The sequence below is a fragment of the Dermochelys coriacea genome, chromosome 21, assembly GCF_009764565.3.
Source record: "Dermochelys coriacea isolate rDerCor1 chromosome 21, rDerCor1.pri.v4, whole genome shotgun sequence".
Lineage (NCBI taxonomy): Eukaryota > Metazoa > Chordata > Testudines > Dermochelyidae > Dermochelys > Dermochelys coriacea.
Genome location: NC_050088.1, coordinates 17525519 through 17552797, shown reverse-complemented (window position 1 = coordinate 17552797; position 27279 = coordinate 17525519). Strand labels below are relative to the sequence as shown.

Below are 27279 nucleotides of genomic sequence, written 5' to 3'. Positions count from 1 at the left end.
GGTTGGATGGAGCAGGGGTCCTGGGGGGACAGTCAGGAAGGAGAGGGGGGTTGGATGGGGCGGCAGGGGGCAGACAGGGGTGGGGGATCCAGGGGTGGTCAGGGGACAGTGAGAAGAGGTGGTTGGATGGGCAGGAGTCCCAGGGGGCAAGTCAGGAATGAGAGCGGGTGTTGGATGCAGGGGCAGTCAGGGATGGGAGGTTCGGGGGTGGTCAGGGGACAGGGAAAAGAGGGTGATGGATGGGGTAGGAGACCCGGGGAAGCCGTCGGGGGGCGAGAAGCGGGGAGGTTCGGATAGGAGGCAGGGGCTGGGCCATGCCTGGCTGTTTGGGGAGAGACAGCCTCCCCTAACCGGCCCTCCATACAATTTTGGAAACCGATGTGGCCCTGAGGCCAAAAAGTTTGCCTGCTCCTGGATTAGATCTACAAAAGCACCTAACTGCCACTTGAGGCACTTAAGTCAAAATTTAGACCCTCAGTACTCGCACTCAGTTGCCATCTAACCCTTCAGGTGCCTACATTTCTGCTGGTAATGTGCACATTCACCTGACACCTAGTTCACACCTAAGCCCCGGTGAGATTTCCAAATTAGGTGTTTGCCCACTTACCCTGCCTGTGGGGCCCAATCCAGTAGGAGTGCTCAAAGGCCACCTTAAAGCATGTTTAGTGCAGTGGTCTCCAAAGTGGGGTGTGCACACCCTAGGGGGTGCTCAAGACCATCCCTGGGGGTGCGCGGCAGGAGGAGTGCCAGCGGCAGCTCGGCTCTCCCCGCTCCGTCTTCGACGGCACGCCGGTGGCAGCTCTCTCTCTCTCTTTGCTTCCCTAGAGCTGGCCCTGGGGGTGCGCGATTCAAAAAGTTTGGAGACCACTGGTCTAGTGGATTGGGCCAGAGAGAAAGTGAGAGTGACTCTAGAGCCCAGTGATTAGGAAACTCCTCTGGGATATGTGAGAGTTAGGTTGAAGTCCCTATTCCAATGAATATTTAATTATTTCATACAAAGTTGACCAGCTTTAACAGGAACCAGAGAGCAAAACCTAAACCAGGATACCCCACAGCCAGTGATTAGGGCACTCACTTGGGAAGGGAGAGACTGAACTTCAAGATCCTGCTCCTCTCTGGGAATTTGAACCTGGGTCTCCTGCAACTTGTGTGTATGCACTGACCACAGAACTATAGGGAATGAGGTGATAGCTGCTGCCACCTCCTCTTCCTCCTCCTGCTTTTTGCTAGAAAGGACTGACCTACCTTTGGTGCCTAACTCCAGGAGAGGGTTCATGGCTGTGAATCTCTCCCTCTGGCCTGAAGTTAGGCGCCTAAGTCCCTTTAAAGGACAAGGCTTATGCCACACCCTTCCTTGCCATTCATTACTGACTTGGAAATGGAATGGAGAGGATGCTTATAAAATGTATGTATGACACCAAGCTGGGAGAAGTTGCTAGCACTTTGGAGAACATGATGAGAATTCAAAATTACCTTGACAAATTGGAGAACTGGTCTGAAATCAGCAACGTGAAAGTCAATAAAGACAGGTACAGATGGGAGAGTAGCAGAATATGGACCCTGGACTTCAGAAAAGCAGACTTTGACTGCCTCAGCTTGGCTTAATAGTGACATCCTTGCTGATCTTAAACACAAAAAAGAAGCTTACAAGAAGTGGAAGATTGGACAAATGACCAGGGAGGACTATAAAAATATTGCTCAGGCATGCAGGAGCGAAATCAGGAAGGCTAAATCATACTTGGAGTTGCAACTAGCAAGGGATGTTCAGAGTAACAAGAAGGGTTTCTTCAGGTATGTTATCAACAAGAAGATGGTCAAAGAAAGTGTGGGCCCCTTACTGAATGGGGAGGCAATCTAGTGACAGAGAATGTGGAAAAAGCTGAAGTACTCAATGCTTTTTTTGCCAGTGTCTTCACGAACAAGGTCAGCTCACAGACTACTGCACTGGGCAGCACAGTATGGGGAGGAGGTGATGAGCCCCCTGTGGAAAAAGAAGTGGGTCACGACTCTTTAGAAAAGCTGGATGAGCACAAGTCCATGGGGCCGGATGTGCTACATCTGAGGGTGCTAAAGGAGTTGGCTGATGTGATTGCAGAGCCACTGGACATTATCTTTGAAAACTCATGGCAATTGGGGGAGATCCCGGATGACTGGAAAAAGGCTAATGTAGTGCCCATCTTTAAAAAAGGGAAGGAGGAGGATCCAGAGAACTACAGGCTAGTCAGCCTCACCTCAGTCCCAGGAAAAATCATGGAACAGGTCCTCAAGGAATCAATTCTGAAGCACTTAGAGGAGAGGAAAGTGATCAGGAACCGTCAGCATGGATTCACCAAGGGCAAGTCATGCCTGACTATCCTAATTGCCTTCTATGACGGGATAACTGGCTCTGTGGATGAGGGGAAAGCAGTGGACGTGTTATTCCGTGACTTTAGCAAAGCTTTAGATATGGTCTTCCAGCAAGTTAAAGAAGTATGGGCTGGATGAATGGACTATCAGGTGGATAGAAAGCTGGCTAGATCGTTGGGCTCATCGGGTAGTGATCAATGGTTCCATGTCTAGTTGGCAGGCGGTATCAAATTGAGTGCCCCAAGGGTTAGTCCTCGGGCTGGTTTTGTTCAATATCTTCATTAATGATCTGGAGGATGGCGTGGATTGCACCCTCACAATTTTGTAGATGGCACTAAACTGGGAGGAGTGGTAGATACGGTGGAGGGTAGGGATAGGATACAGAGGGACCTAGGCAAATTAGAGGATTGGGCCAAAAAGAAATCTGATGAAGTTCAGAGTCCTGCACTTAGGACGGAATAATCCCATGCACTGCTACAGAATAGGGCCCGAGCGACTAGGCAGCAGTTCTGCAGAAAAGGACGTAAGGGTTACAGTGGACGAGAAGCTGGATACGAGTCAGCAGTGTGCCCTTGTTGCCAAGAAGGCAAATGGCATTTTGGGCTGTATAAGTAGGGCCATTGCCAGCAGATCGAAGGATGTGATCGTTCCCCTCTATTCGGCATTGGTGAGGCCTTATCTGGAGTACTGTGTCCAGTTTTGGGCCCCACACTACAAGAAGAATGTGGAAAATTTGGAAAGCGTCCAGTGGAGGGCAACAAAAATGATTAGGGGACTGGAGCACATGACTTGTGAGGAGAGTCTGAAGGAACTGGGATTGTTTAGTCTGCAGAAGAAAAGAATAAGGGGGGATTTGATCGCTGCTTTCAACTACCTGAAAGGGGGTTCCAAAGAGGATGGATCTAGCCTGTTCTCAGTGGTAGCAGATGACAGAACAAGGAGTAATGGTCTGAAGTTGCAGTGGGGGAGGTTTAGGTTGGATATGAGGAAAAACTTTCACTAGGAGGGTGGTGAAGCACTGGAATGCGTTACCTAAGGAGGTGGTGGAATCTTCTTCCTTAGAGGTTTTTAAGGTCAGGCTTGACAAAGCCCTGGGTGGGATGATTTAGTTGGGGAAAGCGGGGGTGGGGGTGGGGGACTTTTTGTAGTGATAATCAAAGTGGGCCGTTCTCTCCGCCCCCCGCCCCCCCCCCGCTGCTCTCTTGCTGGTAATAGCTCATCTTAAGTGATCACTCTCCTTTCAGTGTGTTTGGTAACACCCATTGTTTCATGTTCTCTGTGTACATAAATCTCCCCACTGTATTTTCCACTGAATGCATCCGATGAAGTGAGCTGTAGCTCATGAAAGCTTATGCTCAAATAAATTTGTTAGTCTCTAAGGTGCCACAAGTACTCTTTTTCTTTTTGCGAATACAGACTAACACGGCTGCTACTCTGAAACCATAAATTGAATATGAGTCAACATTGAGATGCAGTTGTGAAGTTTCAGTTAGCTGTGTTAGTCTGTATCAGCAAAAAAAAAACAAAAAAAAACCCAATTTGTTATTCTGGTGTGTTGTTAACAAGAGTGTTGTATGTAAGACACAGGAGATAATTGTCCTGCTATATTTAGCACTGGCGAGACCTCAGCTGGAATACTGTGTGCCAGTTCTCACTGCCACATTTTACAAAAGATATGGATAAGTTGAAGAGAATCCAGAAGAAAGCAACAAACATGATAAAAGATTTAGAAAACTGGACCTGTGAGGAAAGGTTAAAAAAAAAAATTGGGAATGTTTGTTCTTGAGAAAAGAAGACCCAAGAAGAACCTGGTAAGTCTTCACATATGTTAAGGGCTATTATAAAGAAGACAGTGATCACTTCTCCATGGCCTCTGGAGGTAGGACAAGAAGTAATGATGTTAATCTGAAGCAAGGGAGAATTAGGTTAAATATTAGGGAAAAACTTTCTAACGACAAGGCTAGCTAAACACTGGACCAGGCTTCCAAGGGAAGTTTTGAAGAACAGATTAGGCAAACCCCTGTCAGGGATGATCTAAATTTACTTGGTCCTGCCTCAGCTTGGGAGGCCGGACTAGATAACCTCTCAAGGTCCCTTCTAGCTTTACATTTCTCCGATTTCCTATTGGCTAGTTTAGGTGGCTCCCCACTCCATTCGTTGGCTTTTGTAAATCCACTTCTTAGGTGCCTACCTCTCCACATGCATTGTATAGGGAGCCTGGGCATCTAACATGGAGCTCATGAAGCTGTTTATTAGTATTGCTGCTGTTCATCGTGCCCCTCTTAAAATGAGTTTTTATTTTCTGGCGTTATGCTTTTACAAGCATGAAAGCACTTTAAAATAAAGAGGATTGCAAGATTGGTGAGAAGTGCATCTTACCATCTATGAACTAGATTTTTGTTAAGTTTTTTTTAAATGACAAAAACAGTATTGAAATAAGATACTAAACTGTCCTACAGCATTTGTTTATGATTTATGATTTTTATATATTAGCAGGAGTGCTGTAAGCAAGACATGAAAAGTAATTCTTCTGCTGTACTCTGCGCTGATGAGGCCTCAACTGGAGTATTGTGTCCAGTTCTGGGTGCCACATTTCAGGAATGATGTGGACAAATTAGAGAAAGTCCAGACAACAGCAACAAAAATGATTAAAGATCTAGAAAATATGACCTTTGAGGGAAGATTGAAAAAATTGGATTTGTTTAATCTGGAGAAGAGAAGACAGGGGAGGAGGGGGGGGCCGTGGGGCATAACAGTTTTCAAGTACATAAAAGTTAGTTACAAGGAGGAGGGAGAAAAATTTGTTCTCTTTAACCTCTGAGGATAGGACAAGAAGCAGCAAGGGTGGTTTAAGTTAGACATTAGGAAAAACTTCCTAACTGTCAGCACTGGAATAAATTGTCTAGGAAGGTTGTGGAATCTCTGTCATTGGAGATTTTTAAGAGCAGGCTAGACTAATACCTGTCAAGGATGGTCTAAGTTAGTGGTCTCCAACCTTTTTACGCCCAAGATCACTTTTTGAATCTAAGGGCAACCCAGGATCCACCCTGCCCCTTCCCTGAGGCCCCCCCATTGCTTGCTTGCTTGCTCACTTGCTCGCTGTCCCCCACCCTCATTCACTGTCATGGGGCAGGGGGTTGGGGTTGGAGTTTGGGAGAGGGTGCAGGCTCTGGACTGGGGTCGAGGTGTTCGTTGTATGGGAGGGGGCTCTGGGCTGAGCCTGGGGCAGAGGGTTGGTGTGCAGGAGGGAGTGAGGGGTACAAGCTCTGGGAGGGAGTTGGGGTGCAGGAGGGGGCTTGGGCAGAGTGTGAGGGTGCAGAAAGGGATATGGGGTGCTGTCTCAGGGATGGGATTTGGGGTGTGGCCTCCTGCGGGCACCACTTAACTCTGGTGGCTCCCAGTTGGCAGCGGGCACAGCAAGGCTAAGGCAGGCTCCCTGCCTACCCTGGCCCCACACTGTTCCTGGAAGAGGCCAGTGTGCCCCTGGGATGGAAGGGGCACGTGGCTCTGCATGATGCCCCTCTCTGCAAGCACCGACCCCCACAGCTCTCCCGGCCAATGGGAGCTTTGGGGTTGTGATTGCAGGCAGGCACAGTATGCAGAGGGAGACATCTGTCTCCCCCTGCCCTCCCCCCCGGGGCTGCAGGGCAGCACTGGTCGCTTCTGGGAGTGGCGTGGGGCCGGGATAGGCAGGGAGTTTGCCTTAGCAGCAGCCATGCTGCACTGCCAGACATCGAGATGGAAATCTTGCCTTAAGAAAGGAGACTTAAGGAGCTTGGCTTGTTTAGCCTAACTAAAAGAAGGTTGAGGGGAGATATGATTGCTCTCTATAAATATATCAGAGGGATAAATACAGGAGAGGGAGAGGAATTATTTCAGCTCAGCACCAATGTGGACACAAGAACAAATGGGTCTAAACTGGCCACCAGGAAGTTTAGACTTGAAATTAGACGAAGGTTTCTAACCATCAGAGGAGTGAAGTTTTGGAATAGCCTTTCAAGGGAAGCTGTGGGGGCAAAAGATCTATCTGGCTTTAAGATTCTACTCAATAAGTTTATGGAGGAGATGGTATAATGGGATTTTGGTAAGTAATTGATCTTTAAATATTCAGGGTAAATAGGCTGAATCCCCTGAGATGGGATATTAGATGGATGGGATCTGAGTTACCCAGGAAACAATTTTCTGTAGTATCTGGCTGGTGAATCTTGTCCATATGCTCAGGGTTTAGCTGATTGCCATATTTGGGGTCAGGAAGGAATTTTCCTCCAGGGCAGATTGGAAGAGGCCCTGGAGGTTTTTCTCCTTCCTCTGTAGCATGGGGTAGGGGTCACTTGCTTGAGGATTCTCTGCTCCTTGAAGTCTTTAAACCACGATTTGAGGACTTCAGTAGCTCAGACATAGGTGAGGTTTTTCGTAGGAGTGGGTGGGTGAGATTCTGTGGCCTGCGTTGTGGAGGAGGTCGGACTAGATGATCAGAATGGTCCCTTCTGACCTTAGTATCTATGAGATCAACTGGGAGATCCTCTAGAATTGACCGGTTGATGATCACTGGTATAGATAATACTTACCCATGCCTTGAGTGCAGGGGATTGGACTAGAAGACCTCTCGGGATCCCTTCCAGTCCTACACTTCTCTAATTCTATGATGGTTCCATTGGCAGAAGAAGAAAAACTTTTAAACTGTTAAATTTATAGTTAAATACTAAAGATCCTCTGATCATTAAGCCAGCATTTGTAGGATGGAAACTCCTTTACAATCACTGATATTTGGGAAGCATTTTGTTGTCTAGTGCAAAACAGTAAATATTATTGCCCACCTTATTGGGTGAGTAAGGATATTTCCTTAATTTGTTTATGTAATGTTTTAATCTAGTTTTTGAGAGTTTAGGTATATTTTAAGGATCAAAAGTAAGCTTCCTAAAATATCGCAACACAAAACTTTATAATGTGGCTGGAGTATAACTTCTGGTTACTGTGATTTTAAAAAATGTTTTTTTTCCAAACAGGCAGCTTTGCAGTCTGGGGTGGTCTCTTTTCCATGATTGACTGTAGTATGGTGAAAATGAGGGGTAAAGAAGATCCATGGAACTCAATCACAAGTGGTGCCTTAACTGGAGCCATATTAGCCTCAAGAAGTAAGGAATTGCACTATGGGGACAATGGGTATTGAAAAGCCCTTATATTTGAAACTATAAATAACAAATTTTTGTGTCCGTCAGAGATTTTAGCGTCCAGTATCGGGGGGTAGATGTGTTAGTCTGTATTCACAAAAACAACAAGAAGTCCCGTGGCACCTTAAAGACTAAAAGATTTATTTGAGCATAAGCTTTCATGGATAAAAACCTCACTTCTTCAGATGCATGGAGAAGTGCATCTCCATGCATCTGAAGAAGTGAGGTTTTTACCCACGAAAGCTTATGCTCAAATAAATCTGTTAGTCTTTAAGGTGCCACTAGACATTCTAGTGATAATCAAAAAGAACTTAATTTATCTTTTATGAAACTTTGGAATCCCGTATACTTAAAAAGCAATATTAACCCTTTTTGTTTTCTATTTTTAAGAATATAGTATGTTGTAATTGTCTTGACTGTTTTATCAATAGTGGCATATTACATTCAAAACAATTATTTAAAGATCTTTTAACATGGTGGATTAGAGTTTACTTTTAAAGTTCCAATACACCATTTAGGCCCAATTCAGGAAGTATTCTCAAAAGTTCATGAGACCTAAACATGTTCTTAATGCTCTCCTGAATTCTTCCATGTGTGAAAATTGAAAGTAGAGCAGTTAGACCTTCTCAACAATGTTTTGTTGAGTGTATTAATGTTGACAACGCTGTATAGTTGAAAGGGTTTTTTGTGGGTCTTAATGGACATTGAAGATCTAATTTTGTGGATGACAAATTAAGCATGGATAGTATTATTTTACGTATAGTAAGTACATTTGTTTTTATAAATACCAATATTCTAAATAGTCTAATATTTCTTAATGGTAAAAATGATCTTTAATCTAGATAATAGTTGAGTTAAATATGTCTACGAATGACAGTCTGGACTCCCATCTATTAACTGCAGCACAGAATCTGGAGACTAGACACTTTTGTGAAAAGGAATGGACTTAAGCATGTGCTTGAGTTTTTTGATTGGCCTATGCCAATACTATGAGGAAGCATTGTGTAGTGATTAAAGCTCAGAACTAGGAGTCAAGATTTGCCACTGATTATCTGTGAAACCTTGGGCAAAATATCTTCTTTGCCTTAATTTCTCACTTTGTAAAATGAGATAACACCACTACAGCACCTTGCACAATAGAGTCCAGGTCCATGTCTAGGGCCTTTAGGCACTACTGCAATGCAAATAATAAACAGCACCTAGCTCACTAGGGCACTGTGAAGTATTTTGAAGTCTGTGGATGGAAGGTGCTAGAGAAAGGCAAAGTAAAATGACTGTACTCTTAAACAGTACCAGTACTATCTTGTTTAATCAGGGACAGGTATGTGTGGTAATTATCTCTTTATTTGTAATGTTAATGGCTGACAAGTCTACTTCACAGTCTGATCACTGGAGTGGTGGTAATTGTATTAAAAGTGATGTATACATTTCAAAACCCTGTTTTGTGAAGGATTGGCAAAGTAATCTGTTTTGTATTCCGACATTTTTAGATGGACCAGTTGCCATGGTTGGGTCAGCTGCTATGGGAGGAATACTTCTAGCTTTAATTGAAGGAGCTGGTATCCTATTAACAAGATTTGCCTCCACACAATTTCCAAATGGTATGTGTTCTACACTTCAGATTACAGTACCTCAAAATGTTTATAATGCTTTTTCAGAATACTAACCCTCAAATATAACAGTTTGTGGGAAATGAAATGGCCAGATTCCTTTTTCAAGTATTGATATACCAGGTTCATTTTCTAGGATGTCTTTAGGATTCTGAGTAGCAGCCGTGTTAGTCTGTATTCGCAAAAAGAAAAGGAGTACTTGTGGCACCTTAGAGACTAACAAATTTATTAGAGCATAAGCTTTCGTGAGCTACAGCTCACTTCATCGGATGCATTACAATGCATTGTAATGCATCCGATGAAGTGAGCTGTAGCTCACGAAAGCTTATGCTCTAATAAATTTGTTAGTCTCTAAGGTGCCACAAGTACTCCTTTTCTTTTTAGGATTCTGTATTTCTTCATTCTATATTTGTCTTCCCAATGTATAGTTCAGTTATGCAGATTTAAAAAAAAATATGTAATAGGTACTGTAGGAGTGAATTTGTCTGTTACACCCCTTCCTCCAACCTTATCACATTTGTACCTTTTTGTCCCCTTCTTGTCTTCCACATTAATTCACACATAGGCAGGTCAGCAGAACAGATTTCAGTACATAAGTATATTTTGTCACAAATGTCCATGAGAATGGCTTTTGCCCTCCAGATAATAGTCTCTTCTATGATGCCATTGGTCAGTTTCATCAGGTCCCTGAATGTACAAGAAATGCAGATTAATGTTGTAGACAGTAATGTGATGTGGTGAAGCTGCAGAACAATCCCTGTATTTGGTTATATGGCATACCTAAACCCCTGCCACATGTTCATGGGTGAGAATAACAGTTCAATAGTTGTGCAGGCCTTGTAGTAAAACTTTTTGGCAAATCTGCATTCATTCTTGAGGGCACAAATTGGGAAAGTGGTTTTAGTCCTTACTATTGTGCTGACCTTGCTGCCTGTAGTCTGCTTGTATTGCAGGGAGTCCCCTCTCTGCCAGTTTCTGGGAGGAATTGCTATGTGGCAGAAAGCCAACTTGCCACGCTCCAGCAGACCAGTGGAACTAGTAACGCAAGCAGGACAGCACAGTAGCATCTAAATGCTATATGAGGGGTGGGGAGTAGAGAAGTATCCATCCAAGCTCGGGAGGGAGCTAACTTTATGTCAGGACATGGTCGGCATTGAGGGTTTGAAGGCACAGTTGTAGTGTTGGACTCTAGGAAGGATGTAGATCAGTTCTGGGACTCCAAAGGGAGGAGAAGGAATCAGGAATTAATTCAAAGAGTAAATTGCAGCAGCATGTGGCAGGTGTCCCCATCCATTTTTGCTGCCTCAGGCCCAAATAGCACATCTATGCTGGTACAAAGTGTAGGTGGTGTTTAGTTAATAAGATGTGTTTCCAAGAATATGAAGGATCATTGTCCCCGATAATTAACATGTAGTATCAAAACACAAATGAGATTAATTTGGGCAGCTTTTCCCGTTTGGTTGCAGACTAACATAGACAACAGTTCATGTTCTAAAGGTTCTTTTCTACTGGAAGGGAGCTAGAAACAACCATTTTAAGTTAAAATTTGGGAATGTAATGTGAGGACCCCAAATCTCTTGTTTCGGTAACTGTGGAGAACCACTTTCCCTGATTATATTCCGACATTTGCACGATATTCAAGACCACCTACTTTACGCTGGGTCTCTGCCACCTCATCATTAGGAATATACCATTCCTAGATATATTTGGCCTGTGTTCTTGTATTTGAATAATTTTCAGAAGGAGGACAGTGTAGTGTTTATAGCAGCTGGACTAGAAGTCTGTTCTCATTTCTTCCTCCGACTTACTGGGTCAAATCAGTTAACCTGATGGATATATGGATATAAAATAGATATAAACCGGACATCAGGAAGTTTAGACTTGAAATTAGATGAAAGGTTTCTAACCATTAGAGGAGTGAAGTTCTGGAACAGCCTTCCAAGGAAAGAAGTGGGGGCAAAAGACATATCTGGCTTCAAGACTAAGCTTGATAAGTTTATTGAAGGGATGATACGATGGGATAGCCTAATTTTGGCAATTAATTGATTTTCAACTATTAATGGTAGATATGCCCAATGGCCTGTGATGGGATGTTAGATGGAGTGAGATCTGAATTACTACAGAGAATTCTTTCCTGGGTGTCTGGCTGGTGAGTCTTGCCCATATGCTCAGAGTTTAGCTCATTGCCATATTTGGGGTCGGGAAGGAATTTTCTTCCAGGGCAGATTGGCAGAGGCCCTGGGTTTTTTTTTTGCCGCCTTCTGCACGGTGGGGCATAGGTCACTTGCTGGAGGATTCTCTGCACCTTGAAGTCTTTAAACCATGATTTGAGGACTTCAATAGCTCAGACATAGGTTAGGCGTTTGTTACAGGAGTGGGTGGGTGAGATTCTGTGGCCTGCGTTGTGCAGAAGGTCAGACCATACAATGATAATGGTCCCTTCTGACCTTAAAGTCTATGATTCTAACCGGTCTGCCTCAGTTGTCTCATCTGTAGAATGGGGATAATACTCATAGACAATTACGATGCTAAAAGTATTGGGGAAAGGACTATTAACCTTGAAATCTTCTCTCTGTAAAGTTTTCTTAGTCTCTCACTATTATAGTTGCAATCTCTTTAAAATAAAACGCAATCTGAGACTCTGATTAACTGAGTTTTGTAACCAGTTATTTACATAGCTGACTGTAAACGTGGCCTGGATCTGTTTAATACCTGGCTGGTATCCCTGGAAGTTACGACGATGATGCATGGTTGTGTTTCTACAACAAGGTTGTAAAGTTTTGCAGTGTAGACAGAACCTTCCCATCTGTGCCTGTGTAGTATTTAGTTAGGTTTGCCAGTCTTCCTCCTTCCCAGTTCTCTGTGCAGTAGGACATCCTAGAGTGCACTGGTCTCTGTATTGCTGGTACCACTCTGTGCATGTCCTGTGAGCACTCTGTCTTCTAATGAGACAGTCTAGGATAGCTGCCTAGATTTTTTTCCCAGAATGCACTGAGATAAACAGGCGAAAGTGTGATAGCTGTTGTGAAAAAAGATGTGTGGACATACCTGTGTTTGTTGTAACAAAGTCATAGGTACCTTTCGCAGCCTGGGAACAAAAACACTGTTGCAATGCAGTGTAGCCTGGATCTAAGTAACAGGCCAACCTAAAAATAAAACACAATTGCTCCAGCTTGTTGTTATGGGGGGAGCACAGACAGTGTTGTATAGATAAATCCCTGAGAAAATCACAGATTTTTTTTTTTTTTTTTTAAATCATGGCAGCATCATGGAGAAATGTTTGTATTTCATGGGGTATTCATGGCAGCCAAATTACTTTTCTGGTAGCCGGGAGGCAGAAGTGAGCATCCCTGCTTCCACCTCCCCGCTGAGGCTACGGCTGCTCATGGGAGTTAGCAGGCTTGTCCTGTTCTGGGGAGTGGGGAAAGCAGGTTGAGGGTGCGGGTGTCTCACCGTATGGTGCTGTTCAGCCCAGCCTGGGGTAGGAGTTGGGTCCAGCTTGTCCTGCGCTCAGCTCTGGACCAGGCCAATCTCCTGCTTTCTGTTGGAGGAAGCATCACTGGAAACATGGCGATTTAGGAGCCTCAGCCTGCCCCACAGCAACCGGGCCCAGGGGAGACACTATAGCACCAGCTGGTAAGGAATGAGACTGGGATCCATCCCTGCACCCCAATTCTCCTGGCTGCCCTCACACATCTGCTTGTGTTCCAAGTGGCACTGACACTGGCTACAGTTGGTGGATGGCTCCTGCACACAGTTTTCCCTGGGCTGCTGGGGACCAGTGGGGTGGGCCAGGCTGGAGCTCTTAATTACTGCATTATCAGTGCCACCCCCTCTGTCAGCTGCAGGGTCCTGGGCTGAATCTGGGCACAAAGAAAGCTGGGCCACGATCCCTGCCCTGCCCTGGGCTGGGCTGAACCAGCTGCACGACGTGGTGAGGCTGCCCCCCTTGTTCCTTGGGATAGGACTGGCCCACCACCTCTGCATACTCCTCCAGGATGGGGCAAGGTCTGCTGACCCGCAATGAGCAGCTGCAGCCTCAGTGTGGAGAAGCTAATTTCATGATTTCCATGCAGTCTATGAAGTCGTGACTTACATGGGCCTTCAGGTATATTACATTAAGTAAGACACCAATTCCTGCTGACATTTCAGCTGGTATTTCAGCTTCTGTTCAGTGGCATTCTTATTAGTGTCTCCAAATTATCATAAATTTTCCTCTTTGATCCAGAATTGTTTTGTAAATCATGTGCAAGTTATTAGTGAAGGAGTATTATCTGTTTACCTGTCTTATGCTGCATGTGCCTAAATAATAAATACATGTGCATATAGTGGTCAGAAGCCCTAGAAGTCAGGGGTCTATAGTAGTATTCATTCAGCTCCACTGGCTAACTGATACTGGGCAAAGTGCCTAAATCCCATTGAAAGTCATTGGGATTTAGGATCCTAAATTATGCAGGTAATTCTGAAAATCTTTCCTTTCATCTCTCCATGCTGCATGTCCCCTGTCTGTAAAATGGGGCTGAAAACACATAATTGGCCTTGCACGAGTGAGGCTTTATTTTAGTGGGTAAAACTCTCTGATTTCATTGAATGAAAGAGATTGTGTATGAGGAAAAAGAAAAGGAGGACTTGTGGCACCTTAGAGACTAACAAATTTATTAGAGCATAAGCTTTCGTGAGCTACAGCTCACTTCATCGGATGCATTTGGTGGAAAATACAGAGGAGAGATTGATATACACACACAGAGAACATGAAACAATGGGTTTATCATACACACTGTAAGGAGAGTGATCACTTAAGATAAGCCATCACCAGCAGCGGGAGGTGGGGGTGGAGGAGGAAACCCTTTCATGGTGACTAGCAAGGTATGCTATTTCCAGCAGTTAACAAGAATATCTGAGGAACAGTGGGGGGTGGGGTGGGGGGGAGAAATAACATGGGGACATAGTTTTACTTTGTGTAATGACTCATCCATTCCCAGTCTCTATTCAAGCCTAAGTTAATTGTATCCAGTTTGCAAATTAATTCCAATTCAGCAGTCTCTCGTTGGAGTCTGTTTTTGAAGGTTTTTCGCTGAAGGATAGCCACCCTCAGGTCTGTAATCGTGTGACCGGAGAGATTGAAGTGTTCTCCGACTGGTTTTTGAATGTTATAATTGTTGACGTCTGATTTGTGTCCATTTATTCTTTTACGTAGAGACTGTCCAGTTTGACCAATGTACATGGCAGAGGGGCATTGCTGGCACATGATGGCATATATCACATGGGTAGATGCGCAGGTGAACGAGCCTCTGATTAGTGTGGCTGATGTGATTAGGCCCTATGATGGTGTCCCCTGAGTAGATATGTGGATGGAGTTGGCAACGGGCTTTGTTGCAAGGATAGGTTTCTGGATTAGTGGTTCTGTTGTGTGGTGTGTGGTTGCTGGTGAGTATTTGCTTCAGGCTGCTGTTTCGACCTTCAGGAGGAGTCCACCCAGAATCCTTCTTTTTGTAGTGTTGGCAGGAAGGTCTCTGTGGGTTAATATGTTGGTCAGAGGTGTGTTGGAAATATTCCTTGAGTCGGAGATGTCGAAAATACGATTCTAGGTCACCACAGAACTGTATCATGTTCGTGGGGGTGGAGGGGCAAAAGGAGAGGCCCCGAGATAGGACAGATTCTTCTGCTGGGCTAAGAGTATAGTTGGATAGATTAACAATATTGCTGGGTGGGTTATGGGAACCATTGTTGTGGCCCCTTGTGGCATATAGTAGTTTAGATAGCTTAGTGTCCTTTTTCTTTTGTAGAGAAGCAAAGTGTGTTTTGTAAATGGCTTGTCTAGTTTTTGTAAAGTCCAGCCACGAGGAAGTTTGTGTGGAAGGTTGGCTCTTTATGAGAGTATCCAGTTTTGAGAGCTCATTCTTAATCTTTCCCTGTTTGCTGTAGAGGATGTTGATCAGGTGGTTCCGCAGTTTGTTTGAGAGTGTGCGGCACAAGCTGTCAGCATAGTCTGTGTGGTATGTAGATTGTAATGGATTTTTTACCTTCAGTCCTTTCGGTATGATGTCCATCTGTTTGCATTTGGAGAGGAAGATGATGTCTGTCTGTATCTGTGCGAGTTTAACAGAACGCCACTAGCCATCACCTTCAGCCCCCAACTAAAACCTCTCCAACGCATCATCAAGGATCTACAACCTATCCTGAAGGACGACCCATCACTCTCACAGATCTTGGGAGACAGGCCAGTCCTTGCTTACAGACAGCCCCCCAACCTGAAGCAAATACTCACCAGCAACCACACACCACACAACAGAACCACTAACCCAGGAACCTATCCTTGCAACAAAGCCCATTGCCAACTCTGTCCACATATCTACTCAGGGGACACCATCATAGGGCCTAATCACATCAGCCACACTATCAGAGGCTCGTTCACCTGCGCATCTATCAATGTGATATATACCATCATGTGCCAGCAATGCCCCTCTGCCATGTACATTGGTCAAACTGGACAGTCTCTATGTAAAAGAATGAATGGACACAAATCAGACGTCAAGAATTATAACATTCAAAAACCAGTTGGAGAACACTTCAATCTCTCTGGTCACTCGATCACAGACCTAAGAGTGGCTATACTTCAACAAAAAGCTTCAAAAACAGACTCCAAGGAGAGACTGCTGAATTGGAATTAATTTGCAAACTGGATACAATTAACTTAGGCTTGAATAGAGACTGGGAGTGGATGGGTCATTACACAAAGTAAAACTATTTCCCCATGTTATTTCTCCCCCCCCACCCCACCCCCCACTGTTCCTCTGATATTCTTGTTAACTGCTGGAATTAGCCTACCTTGCTTGTCACCATGAAAGGTTTTCCTCCTTCCCCCCCCCTGCTGGTGATGGCTCATCTTAAGTGATCACTCTCCTTACAGTGTGTATGATAAACCCATTGTTTCATGTTCTCTGTGTGTGTATATAAATCTCTCCTCTGTTTTTTCCACCAAATGCATCCGATGAAGTGAGCTGTAGTTCACGAAAGCTTATGCTCTAATAAATTTGTTAGTCTCTAAGGTGCCACAAGTACTCCTTTTCTTTTTGCGAATACAGACTAACACGGCTGCTACTCTGAAACCTGTACGAGGAAAGCTTTCTTTATTCTTGGTCCTGCTAATTCAGAAAGGATTTATGTAAACAGATAGTACTTTGAAAGTGTATCATAATACTTTGTCATAAATCACTGTCCTACTAATCTTTCTTTTGCCTTTATTAATTATTTTCTTCCCTTTAACAGGCCCTCAATTTTCAGATGATCCCTCCCAGTTGCAGCCCTCCCCATTTGGAGATTATAGGCAATATCAATGATTACATTGTTCTACTGTTTCATATTGTACATGTGAGCTGTCATTTATAAAATGCTGGAAAACCAAGATACAGTATGTTTTAAAACCTTACATTGGAAATGTATGGTAGACCTCTTTGTGTAAACTATGGCAAGAGGACACTTAGCACTTTTTCATTGTAAAGATGCACAAGAGAACTTTTAGAAGATCATAAATATATTTATTCATCATAGGATTCCATTGTTGTGAAGTTGATATGTCTGACATAACATGTTAATGCTTAAGATGAGGACCAAACAGAATGCTGTACTACTTTGGATAGGGAATGAAATGAACTTCCTTGGAGACTTCTCTGAAGTGTGGTATTAACAAGGCTGCGATTTAGTCCATGACTTTAGCTAGTGCTGGCCGGGAGCTGCAGGGTCCCCTGCCGCCCGTGGAGGCAGGGAGCTGCAGGAGCCCCATGCTGCTCCTGGCCACGAGATCCCCTGCAGCTCCCGGCCGCAGCAGGTGGCACAGGGGACCCCTACCAGTCCCCACTGCTGCAGCGGCAGGGGGAACCCCCAGAGCTTCTGGCCACTCCGGGCGACTGATGGAAACCCCGGCCACTCGGAGCCACCAGTGGAAGGGGACCCTGGAGCTCCCAGCCAACCTGCAGATGCCCAGGCTCCCAGGATTGTCACGGATATTTTTAGTGAAAGTCAGGGACAGGTCATGGGCTTCCGTGAATTTTTCATTATTGCCCATGACCTATCTGTGACTTTCACTAAAAATATCCCTGAAAAAATCTTAGCCTTAGGTGTTGACCATTATTTAACCATTAACAATAGAGCTTAAACTCTCTCTCCACACTCAGTATCAGATCCAGGTAACATTATTGAGCATTTCAGTTTATTTTAAGAAAATGCATTCATCTACATGAGTTCCAATCAACACTCCTGAGGTGAATTTTGGGGAGGATATTTTGTGTTGAGCTAATGAAGAAGGATACATTTTTGTAACACTCCTTTGTACTGCATAAAGTATTTCTCTCCACACAAATTAAATCCCAATTGTAAGTAAAATATCTTGCTTATAAAAGGTGCCTGTTCCAGAATTGTCTTTCCTACAGGGCTACTCTCCTTTGATTCCTGACCTTACTCTTAGTGTTACTGGTGTAAAAAGAAAAGGAGGACTTGTGGCACCTTAAAGGCTAACAAACTTATTAGAGCATAAGCTTTTGTGAGCTACAGCTCACTTCATCGGATGCTGAAGCTCACAAAAGCTTATGCTCTAATAAATTTTAGTCTCTGAGGTGCCACAAGTCCTCCTTTTCTTTTTACGGACTGGTGTGTAATGCTCAAAATACTTCCAAAGGAAAGTTCTGTATTGATGAAAGAGTGTCATTTGCATTAATAAAAAGTTACTGATTTCCTCAGGTGCATTTGGAAAGAAGATATTTTTCTTGTTTTTGAACATGGGCCGGGAATTAATTAAAGCAGAACTTCAGTGATTTGCATGCTTTTAAAATGCACAAAAATGTTTGCCTTATTCCACTGCTCAAAGATGTGATGGTAGTGTGTTACAGTATGAGACCTCAAGAACTTCATTGTTTTTACAAAACTATTTTACCATACTAGTATATGCAGTAGCATAATAAATAATAAAAATGAACTACATCTGTGTGTTGCGGGGGGAATGAGAGACTCAGTTTTGAGATGCAGTATCCTTGGTTTAAGGAACTGTAGTTACTAATGTTTGAAATGTAGTAGCTTGCACACTGGGTCTCTTTCTGTCATTAGTGGGAATTAGTGAGGTTCAGCTGTAGCTTATAGCTCATTTGAGCAAGAAAATGTAAATTCATAATGTCCATAATGCATATTTTAAATCTTTCTTGCCTGTTTGTGAGCCTAAGCCTTGAAATGAGTCGAGTCATTTAAAGGGATTGGAACAAATGCTATACTCAAATAAGCACAGTGCGTTTAGTCAGCCATATCTTCTTTGTGGATTGGTACTAGTAAGTGATCATGCTTGCTTAAATAGAAAAAAGACTGTCAGATAATTACATTGTATCTAAAGATGCTCATGTACGAAATGGAAAAAAAATAGTTTATAATAAATATTGTTAGTGCAAATACCAAGTATGTAGAGTGTAAGATATATTCTGCATTTTAAAATCTCCTTCCTCTTTAACTGAGCTTTGTGATTATCAGTTGTGCAAAACACATTTATTTTTGATAAAGCAAGACACAAACTAAAGGTGGACTGAGAACTTATCCCAAAGTACTGAGAAGTTTTTTGCTGACTGAGGCCATAGCAAAGATGGTTAACGCCTCATGTACCTGCTCCTCACTGCCTCCTGACCGTAGGTGGTGGAGTATCACCATCCTTTCTGAGGCAGCATGGCTTCATTCCCATTGGGAACAATGATGGGTAATGGCCACCTTTGCAAAGGGCAGCTTGTGACCTCAGTCCTATTGTTAGAAGGCAGTTCTTAAGGAGTTCTCTGAAGATTTTATGTACCCGCCTCTGCTGAAGGAGAAACTCCCAGCTATGAAAGACCAAAAATAATCTTTCATCCTAAACACTTCATAAATAAACCCAACCAAACAGAAAATCCATTAGACTAGAGCTACTCAACAGGGAGAGGAGGAAAGTGGAGTGAGCTGTGCTGTGTGAGTGAGACAAAGCTACCAGATGACTTGGGCTCTAAAAGTTAACATTTTATAAAACTGATTTAAGGTTGATGTTTCTAATCTGAAATTATATGCCATGGTTGAATTCTCTTTGGGTCTCTTGGTTACTATTCCACCTATGAACAATTTAATAATTAAAATAAGAAACTCAATCCTAAACTGTTGAGTGGAGTTAAGGCAGAGTATATATAAATGTTTTTAAAAAGCCTTACAGGAATTCAGGATTTTAAGGCTAGAAGGGACCACGGCGATCTTTTAGTCTGGCCTGCTGCATACAAAGGCTAGAGAATTTCACCCTGTTCTCTCTGCCTCAGGCCTATAATTTCTGGTGAGTGAGTGTATCATTTAGAAAGATTCAGTCTTGATTTAAAATAGAGAAGGGTAACTTTAAGACCGTAGTTGACCACTACAACCCATTTGAGAAGCCATGGTGTGTGATGTGGGAAAAATGAGACCTGCTCCTGGAGGAGTGTGATGCGGGGATTGGAGACTGAGCTCCTGGTCCCTTGGCTCTTACGCATCATGTGAGGCTGTGGAATTTGCTCACAGGTGGGTCCCTCCGCCCCCCATGCCCTGGCCGCCTCCCTTCCTGGCTCTAGTGCCACCAAATTGCCTGCCCCAAACTGGGCTGCGCTGACCCAAATAAAAGCTGCTGGTAGTTGCCCATTCCTGATGAAAGACTTCAAGTGATGGGAAATCCACTACATCTTCTAATAATTTCTTGCAATGTTTAACTATCCTCACTGTTAAAAATATGCTCCTTATTTCCAGCATGAATTTATTGACCTTCAGCTCAGGTCCCAGAGCAATGAGACTGCAGCAGGTCATCCTTCGCTACAAGCCAGGCTCCCAGGCAGGCTTGTTGAGCCCATGCTGAAGCACGTGTAGCCACAGCTTCACTGCTGCAGGACCTGAGCTAGCTCGACAGACCCCAACTAGCTTTAAAGCAGTCACCCTGTGATTGCAGTGTAGACCTAGCCTTAGCCACAGCAAAGGAGCTCATGGTCAGTTTATTGTTCACAGTGACCTATAAGTCCTTTTAAGAATCACTTAAAGCTACCCCAACCTGTACATGTGTCCTATATTCTTTGTTCCTAAATACAGCCAAATGCAAAATCATGCATTAAAACATCTTTTCTAGAAGAATCCAGCATAAGTGATTCGGATTGCTCTGTAGAACTGACCTGTATCATCATTTACCCCTCCACCAATTTTTGTGATGCCAGCAAACATATACCAATAATAATTTTATATTTTGTTCCAGACCATTGATAAAGATATGGAATAATGTTGGACCAACAACTAATCCCCTTTAAAAGCCTCACCCAATGATTGATTCCCTACTAACATTTACTTTTTGCAAGGTATCAGTCGGAATTTAAAATGTTTAATATGCACTAAATTGATTTGAATAGTCTGATTTTTAATTGACATGTCATGCAGTACTAAGTCAAATGCCTTACAGAAGACTGCATACATTGGTAGATAAATGTAACTGAGACAAAAATTCGTAAATTCATCAAAAACAACATTGGGGTGGTTTTGACAAGTCCCATTTTGCATAAAACCATCGTGCTTGGCATCAATTATGCTGCCATCGTTTACCGCTTTCCTGAAGGCATTCTGTATGATACTTTCCGTGATTTCATTCAGGATTGATGTCAGGCTAACCTGTAATTATCTGGATTGTCACATTTACCACTTTAAAATATTGGCATGAGATTGGTTATTTTTTTCAGTCCTCTGGAACTTCCCTAGTGTTCCAAGATTTATTAAAAATCAACGGTGGTGGTTCAGAGAACTTCTTGGCCAGTCTTCTCAAACTCTTGGGTGCAAGTTATCCAATCCTGCACATTTAAGTATGTTTGGGATGTGTAATTATCCCAGAAACAAGAATTATAAAGGGAGATTTCCAATTTAAGGTTAAATTTAAGACTAAATATATTAAGGCAGGGAAATGCCCAGCTCAGACATCCCTACAACTTCCGTTCTGCCCTGTGGTTGGGTATATGTGTGTGTGATCTATACGCACACCCTGGCTCTACCTTATGTCCTTGAGCAACCCCAATGGATCAAGGCTAAAGGTTCTTCATCTGTGAACGGTTACGGGCCCTCCAGCAGCAGCACCTGGAGAGTGTCACACAGCTGAAAGTCGGTGGGGGGGCAAGTCTGAGACACCTTGGTGCTGGCTTTCAAGAGGATGACCCCACAGTAGTTCCTCGTTGTTATAACCAAGGGCCAGGGGGTCTTGCGTTGAGTACACAAAAAATGCAGTCATTTCTGAAGATTTGTGAAGCAGGGATGGTGGTTTCAGTGGTAATTTGGGGTGGTCTCCACTTTTGATGGTAAAAAGGAACTTTCTGAAGGGGACTGCATCTCCCAGCACTATGAATGACTCTGCTCCTGGGCCATGACAGAAGAAACAGTATTGTTGAGACATGCACAGACAGGTAGTGCTTCACCCCCAAGGAATCTTCTGGCCTCTACACAGGCTGTGGCAATGCTAGGAGCAGGTGTGGCAGTGGCCTCCTATCCCACCCTAATGAATTGCTCTTGGAGCACCTGCTGGGCAGAGCAGGTTGGGAATTTGCTGATGAGGGGACAAAGGTCAGGAACACAGTAACCTGCTGAGCTGTCTCCACCACACCATGCATTCTTAGATATTTGCTTTTCCCTGTTGCGTACATCAGTCGCTCTGGAGGCCCCCTCTCCATGCAGAGAATCCCTCCCCACACCCAGCCCATCTCACCCTGCTGAAGTAAACACCCAGAGTGGTCCCATTTCTGCCAGTAGGACTCAATTGCCCCACTGCCACACTAACATGAAGGCCCTGTGGACAGATGGACAGGGCAGCCCTATTGTTGAGCAGAGGCGAGGCCATGCTCTGGGGACACATACATGGCACAGCCTTCGCTGCAGAAAATGGAGGTGCCAATACACCCCTGCCACGTGCCCAGTGGGAAGTCAGCAGGCCACACCCACTTGGGCATCATGCTACCAGGACTGGAGAGTAGCAGTGGAAGCACAGGAAAGCTAGACGTGCAGAAAGAGTGCTAGCTTTAAGTGGGGAGAAGCAGGGGAGGTAGACTAGACAAATTTGCTGACACTTCACAAGCAAGTGCCTGCTTCTGGTAACTATAGCACAAACCAAGCTGAGCTGCTCCTCCAGCCTACTTACGAGTAGGGCCAGCCAAGTGCCCACTCTACACTACAGCATGCAGTGGTGGCAGAGTGCCAAAAGCTGCCAGAATAGACACAGCCATAGGGCCGAGAGCAGTATGGGGAGGGGATCAGGGTTCACTGAAAGCTAGGGCCCTAGTGGCAAAGCGCCTTCCTTGCCTCCAGCAAAGAAGCTAGCTGGCCCATCGGCTAGGGCGGGGTTAGACCATGCCAAGGTGCAGCAGGGTGGGGTGGTTGTGCCCATAGCCTGAGCCCTGCCTCTAGCAGAGGATGCTGGTCTAAAATACCCATGCAAATTGGGGTGGGTGCCAGGTGACCCTGTAGCTTGGGCCGACAGAGGATAGGCCTGGCCCACAGCTTTGGGGAGCAAAGCAACTTGCGGGGCCTTATAGATCAGGGCAGGAGGCCCCAGAAAAGTGTCTCCGGAGGAGAAGGGACAGAGTACAGCAGCAGCATGGGTGAACCATGGCTCCATCACCTGCAAAGGGCGGGGAGAGGGTTGTGAGGACTGTGGGCTGGCAGACCACCACCCTCTGCACAGCAGGGAGGGCAGCCCAGGGGCTGCAGAGGGAGTAGTTCAGGGACAGGGGAACAGGGCCAGCTCTACAGTTTTTGCTGCCGCTGTGGACAACAAAAGAGAAGCTGCTGCCCCTTCCTGACTGCTGCCCCATGCACCTGCTTTGAACACTGGTGCCTGGAGCTGGCCCTGCAGGGGAAAGGATGGGAGGGGCAGGGAGACACACACACACACACCCCGCTCTGGGAGTCACTTATGTACGGTACTATTGCTTCAGGGTAGGAGCCTTGTCTCATGACAGCACTTGAACTCGCTGGTGTGGCTAAACAAGGCATTGCGCAACCCTGCATCCCCTCTGTGGAACTCAATGGGGTGACACAGGGTGGAGCAGCCAGATGGACCATGGCCCTGCCCGCAACACTGGGGGGTAGGGGGTCATGCTGCACCAGCCTCAAGGTTGGTGCCCCATGTGCAGAGCAGCACTGGGAGAGGCTGTGACTCAAGCAAGCCCAGGCTGCCCCATGGTCTGGCTGGGGCTGGACTGGGGCTATAATGCCCCCAGCCCACCTCTTGGGGCTAAGGTAAACAACACTTGCTCTCATGCCATGAAGAGGGATGACTTAGGTATGCAGGATTGGCCAGATGGATCAGCCCCAAGGACCACCTAGCCCAGTGGCCTATTGCTGCCCAAGGCCAGAACCAGCTACTTTAGAGGAAGGTGTAGGAAACCCGCTGTAGCCAACAACGTATATTCTGCCACATCCCGCCTCCCTCCCATGAAAGTCTCTGTGTAATCCAATCAGACCAAGGCCTGAAGCATAATGTTTTAGCCCAGCGAAAACTTTATTTTTAAAGCAAACTATTCTAACACTTGTCGTTAGCTACATATATGCCCATGCTCCCTTGGAGTATTGCTAAACAGTAACTTCCTGTAGCTGTGAGTTCTGCAGTTTAATTACAGTAAAAAAAGTATTTCCTTTTATCAGTTTTGAATTTGCATCCTTTTAATTGCATTGAATGTCCCTTTTCCTTGTGGTATGAGACAAGGAGAACAGAAGCTCCCATTCTCCCTTCTCTAGCCATGCATTAGTTTGTATATTTTTAGCATGTCTGCTTCTATTTGTTGCCTTTCTACTGTAATAATCCCTGTCTTTTCAACTTCTCTTTGGAGGAGAGTTTTTCTAAGTACCCCTTCATTCTCCTTGCCTTTCTCTGAACTCTCTCTGCTGCTTCAATATCCGTTCTGAGCCGGGGCCTAGTACTGCACACAGTATATAATGGCATTATAATACTGAGTTGACAAATGGAGAGTGAAGAACCGAGTACCATTCAGTACCACCATAACTGGGATCTGGATTGTCTAGATTTGGCTTGCTGTTTGCCGTTCGTGTCTCCCACGGGCTCTCTTAGAGTGCATGACAACAACAAAGCAGCATTGTTCCCCAGTTCAGAGGTGAATGACCACACCTGGGGTCTCAGGAACAGCCCTTTGTAGCTGCAATGCAGTGGGCAATGCCACATACCTTCTGGATGGCGGCTTATCTTGTGCTGGCCTATCAGGCCTTTCCAGACTCCATGCAGCTGACTCCTGTGTGATGTCTCCCTAAGCCCTTTGCACACTTTTCTTTTACATTTCCCTTTTCTTTCACTTTATATTGCTGACCTTCCCCCTCATTACTGCACCACTTGAGCAGTTGCTACTAATAATGATATTCTCTGTGTTACTCTCCATCCCGTTCCTTTTACCACCTAATATTTTGTTTGCTTTGTTTGCCCACAGCTGCACACTGAGATGGTGTGTGCGGTGTGGTGTGCACTAGGATGAGCCAGTCTCTTTCCTCAAGTGACAGTTAACTTTGGACACGATGAAGTGTGTTCATAGCTTCCAAGGCCAGAGGACCTAGCTGGGCTGACCTCCTGTATAACACAGGCCACGGGACTGTTGTGACTTCATTGCTGTTTGAACTGGAACAGATCTTTTACAAAAACAGCCAATCTTGATTTAAAATTGCCAGTGATGGACAATCCACCATGACGGTTGGGGAGTTGTTAATAGTTAATTCCCTCACTGTTAAACATTTGCACCTTCTTTCAAGTCTCACTAAGTTTGGCTTCAGTTCCAGCCAGTGGATCTCACTCTACTTTTGTCTGCTCCAACAGAAGCTCATTATCACATTTTGGTTCTCCAAGAAGGTACCTACAGACTGTGATCCAGTCACCCCATAGCCTTCATTTGGTTAAACATAAGAATGGCCAGACTGGGTCAGACCAAAGGTCCATCCAGCCCAGTATCCTGACTACCAACAGTGGCCAATGCCAGGTGCCCTAGAGGGAGTGAACTGAACAGGTAATGATCTAGTGATCTCTCTCCTGCCATCCATCTCCACCGTCTGACAAACAGAGGCTAGGGACACCATTCCTTACCCATCCTGGCTAATAGCTGTTAATAGACTTAACCTCCATGAATTTATCCAGTTCTCTTTTAAACCCTGTTATAATCCCAGCCTTCACAACCTCCTCAGGCAAGGATTTCCACAGGTTGACTGTGCGCTGAGTGAAGAACTTCCTACAGAACTGAATGCTAAATTCATATAGGCATTGCAGCACCTAAATCCCAATGCCCTGCTGCAGAGTGGAACCCTCACCATGCAGAGAATTGGGCACCTAAGGAATGGTCCTCAGAGGCCAGCCAGCCAAGTAGGGTGCCACCTGAGCCAGCCAGGAGTGAAATGCAGAGGTATTTGGGTGCCTAACTCTCATTGACAGAGAGGCAGGAGGCAGCTTCCTGCACTCGGGATTCTTACCTATGAACCCTCACCTGGAGTTGAATACCTAAGCCAGGCCAGCCCTTGCCCTACCAGACAACACCCAGAGCATAAGGGTAGTCTGACTTCTATGTTTGGAGGGGCCAACAAGCCGCATGAGGGAAGGCAAATCTCACACCTGCCCAAGGCTTGCAGTGCCCCGCCCAAGCTACACCTATGACCCAGACCTTTCTGACACAAAACCACCATGTTATAACCAAGAGCCTGGCGGAGAAGGGACTCACCCAGGCTTGGGGAGAGCTGCTTCAAGCTGCTGCTCCAACTCTGGCAGATTTAACTTGGGTCTCCCACAGCCCACGTGAGCGCTGAACTGGGACAAACCCCCCCCGGGCCATCCTTTGTGACAGATAACCACCAGGTCTTAGGCATGCTTCCAGAACACCTGCAGGATCAGGCTCTGCTGCCGAGATGGGCAGGTGAATGCATGTGAGATTCCTGCTTTGAGGCTGGCAGGGCTGTAGTTTCAGTGTGAGGGGGCACCAGTGCTCAGGTGGGTTAGGCCAGGCCCACCTGTGGAACTTAAGCACCTAGGGGGTTAGATGGTAGCTCAGGGGTGGTTTTGAGAACCACCAATGCGGCTTAAACAAACAATTAAGCACTTGTGTCTCTTTGTGGATCTAGGTGTAAATTTTGCCACCTCACCTTTTCCAGATCATCATTAAGGGTCACACACTTCCTAACTTCTGCAGGTTGAGTTCTTCACCCACCCCAGGGGCTCCTGCCACCCCTCCATTTCTCTCCCTCCCATGCCCCTCTACTTCAGGGACTCCCTGCAACTCCTCCCATCATGCTTTGGGCTCCGTGTGTGGCCACCTCCTTCCTCTCTTTCATACCAGGGTTCCATACACTCTCTCCCCAAGTCAAGAGCTCTGCCCTTCTATGCTCAGGGTTCCCCATTTTCTCCCCCTGCCAGGGTCCGTATGCACAGCCACATTCCTGTCCGGGCATGCTCAGAGAATAGCTGTGGGACTGGGGTGAGAAGCCCTAGTCTGAGAATGCTGCCAGGGCTCCGGGCAGCTCATTAGCTGGAGGTAGCATTAAGGCCCTGGCAGCAGCTCAGCGGTTGGTTTGAGTGGACAGTGTAGACTTGCTCTGAGATGCTACTCTGCCCAAGTCGATATGCCTTATATCACTCAGGGGTGTGTAAAAGCCACGCATGCTCCCCGAGTGACAAGTGTCACGCTGTCCCCAGAAGCTGCTCTCCCGCCCACATAGTTTCCGCTTCTCGCCAAGGGAAGCGCTTTCCCCTGGGCACAGCAGGTCTTCCCCAGATGCGCTGCAGCTGCGCTGATGTAGCATAGACTTGCCCCACATAGCTTTGTGGATCTAGCCCTTCCTGCTTCTCATCTGCAATGAAGGGATGTTTCGAGTTAGCTTTCTGAATTCTAGCTTAGCTCTGTTCATTCCATTCACCTTGCCAGGTGTTGTTTATGCTCCTTTTTATTGGCTTCACTGGGGATAGATTTTCATATTGCAAAGGAGCTTTTGGCTCAGATAACCTCAAGCCCCTTGACCTTTAGCCAGATAGTTTACTTCTTGCCCTGCTGCTTCCCTTTGTTCAGGGGTACACACATCTTCAGAGACGGTCATATGGTTTCCTTATGTAGCATCTATGGCACATGAAGAATTTTACTTCC

At 45.3% G+C, this 27279-nt stretch overlaps 1 protein-coding gene across 2 annotated transcripts in view; it reads left to right on the top strand.

Annotated features, from left to right (window-relative positions):
- Positions 1-18561, top strand: part of TIMM17A (translocase of inner mitochondrial membrane 17A) — a 36146-nt gene extending 17585 nt beyond the window's left edge. For both annotated transcript variants that reach the window (XM_038379584.2, XM_043500330.1), the window contains exons 4-6: positions 7353-7481; positions 9008-9118; positions 16397-18561. In XM_038379584.2, the coding sequence (XP_038235512.1) occupies positions 7353-7481; positions 9008-9118; positions 16397-16467 (311 nt within the window). In that variant the 3' untranslated portion in view covers positions 16468-18561. The remainder of the gene's footprint in view (positions 1-7352; positions 7482-9007; positions 9119-16396) is intronic.
- The last annotated feature ends 8718 nt before the right edge of the window (positions 18562-27279 follow it).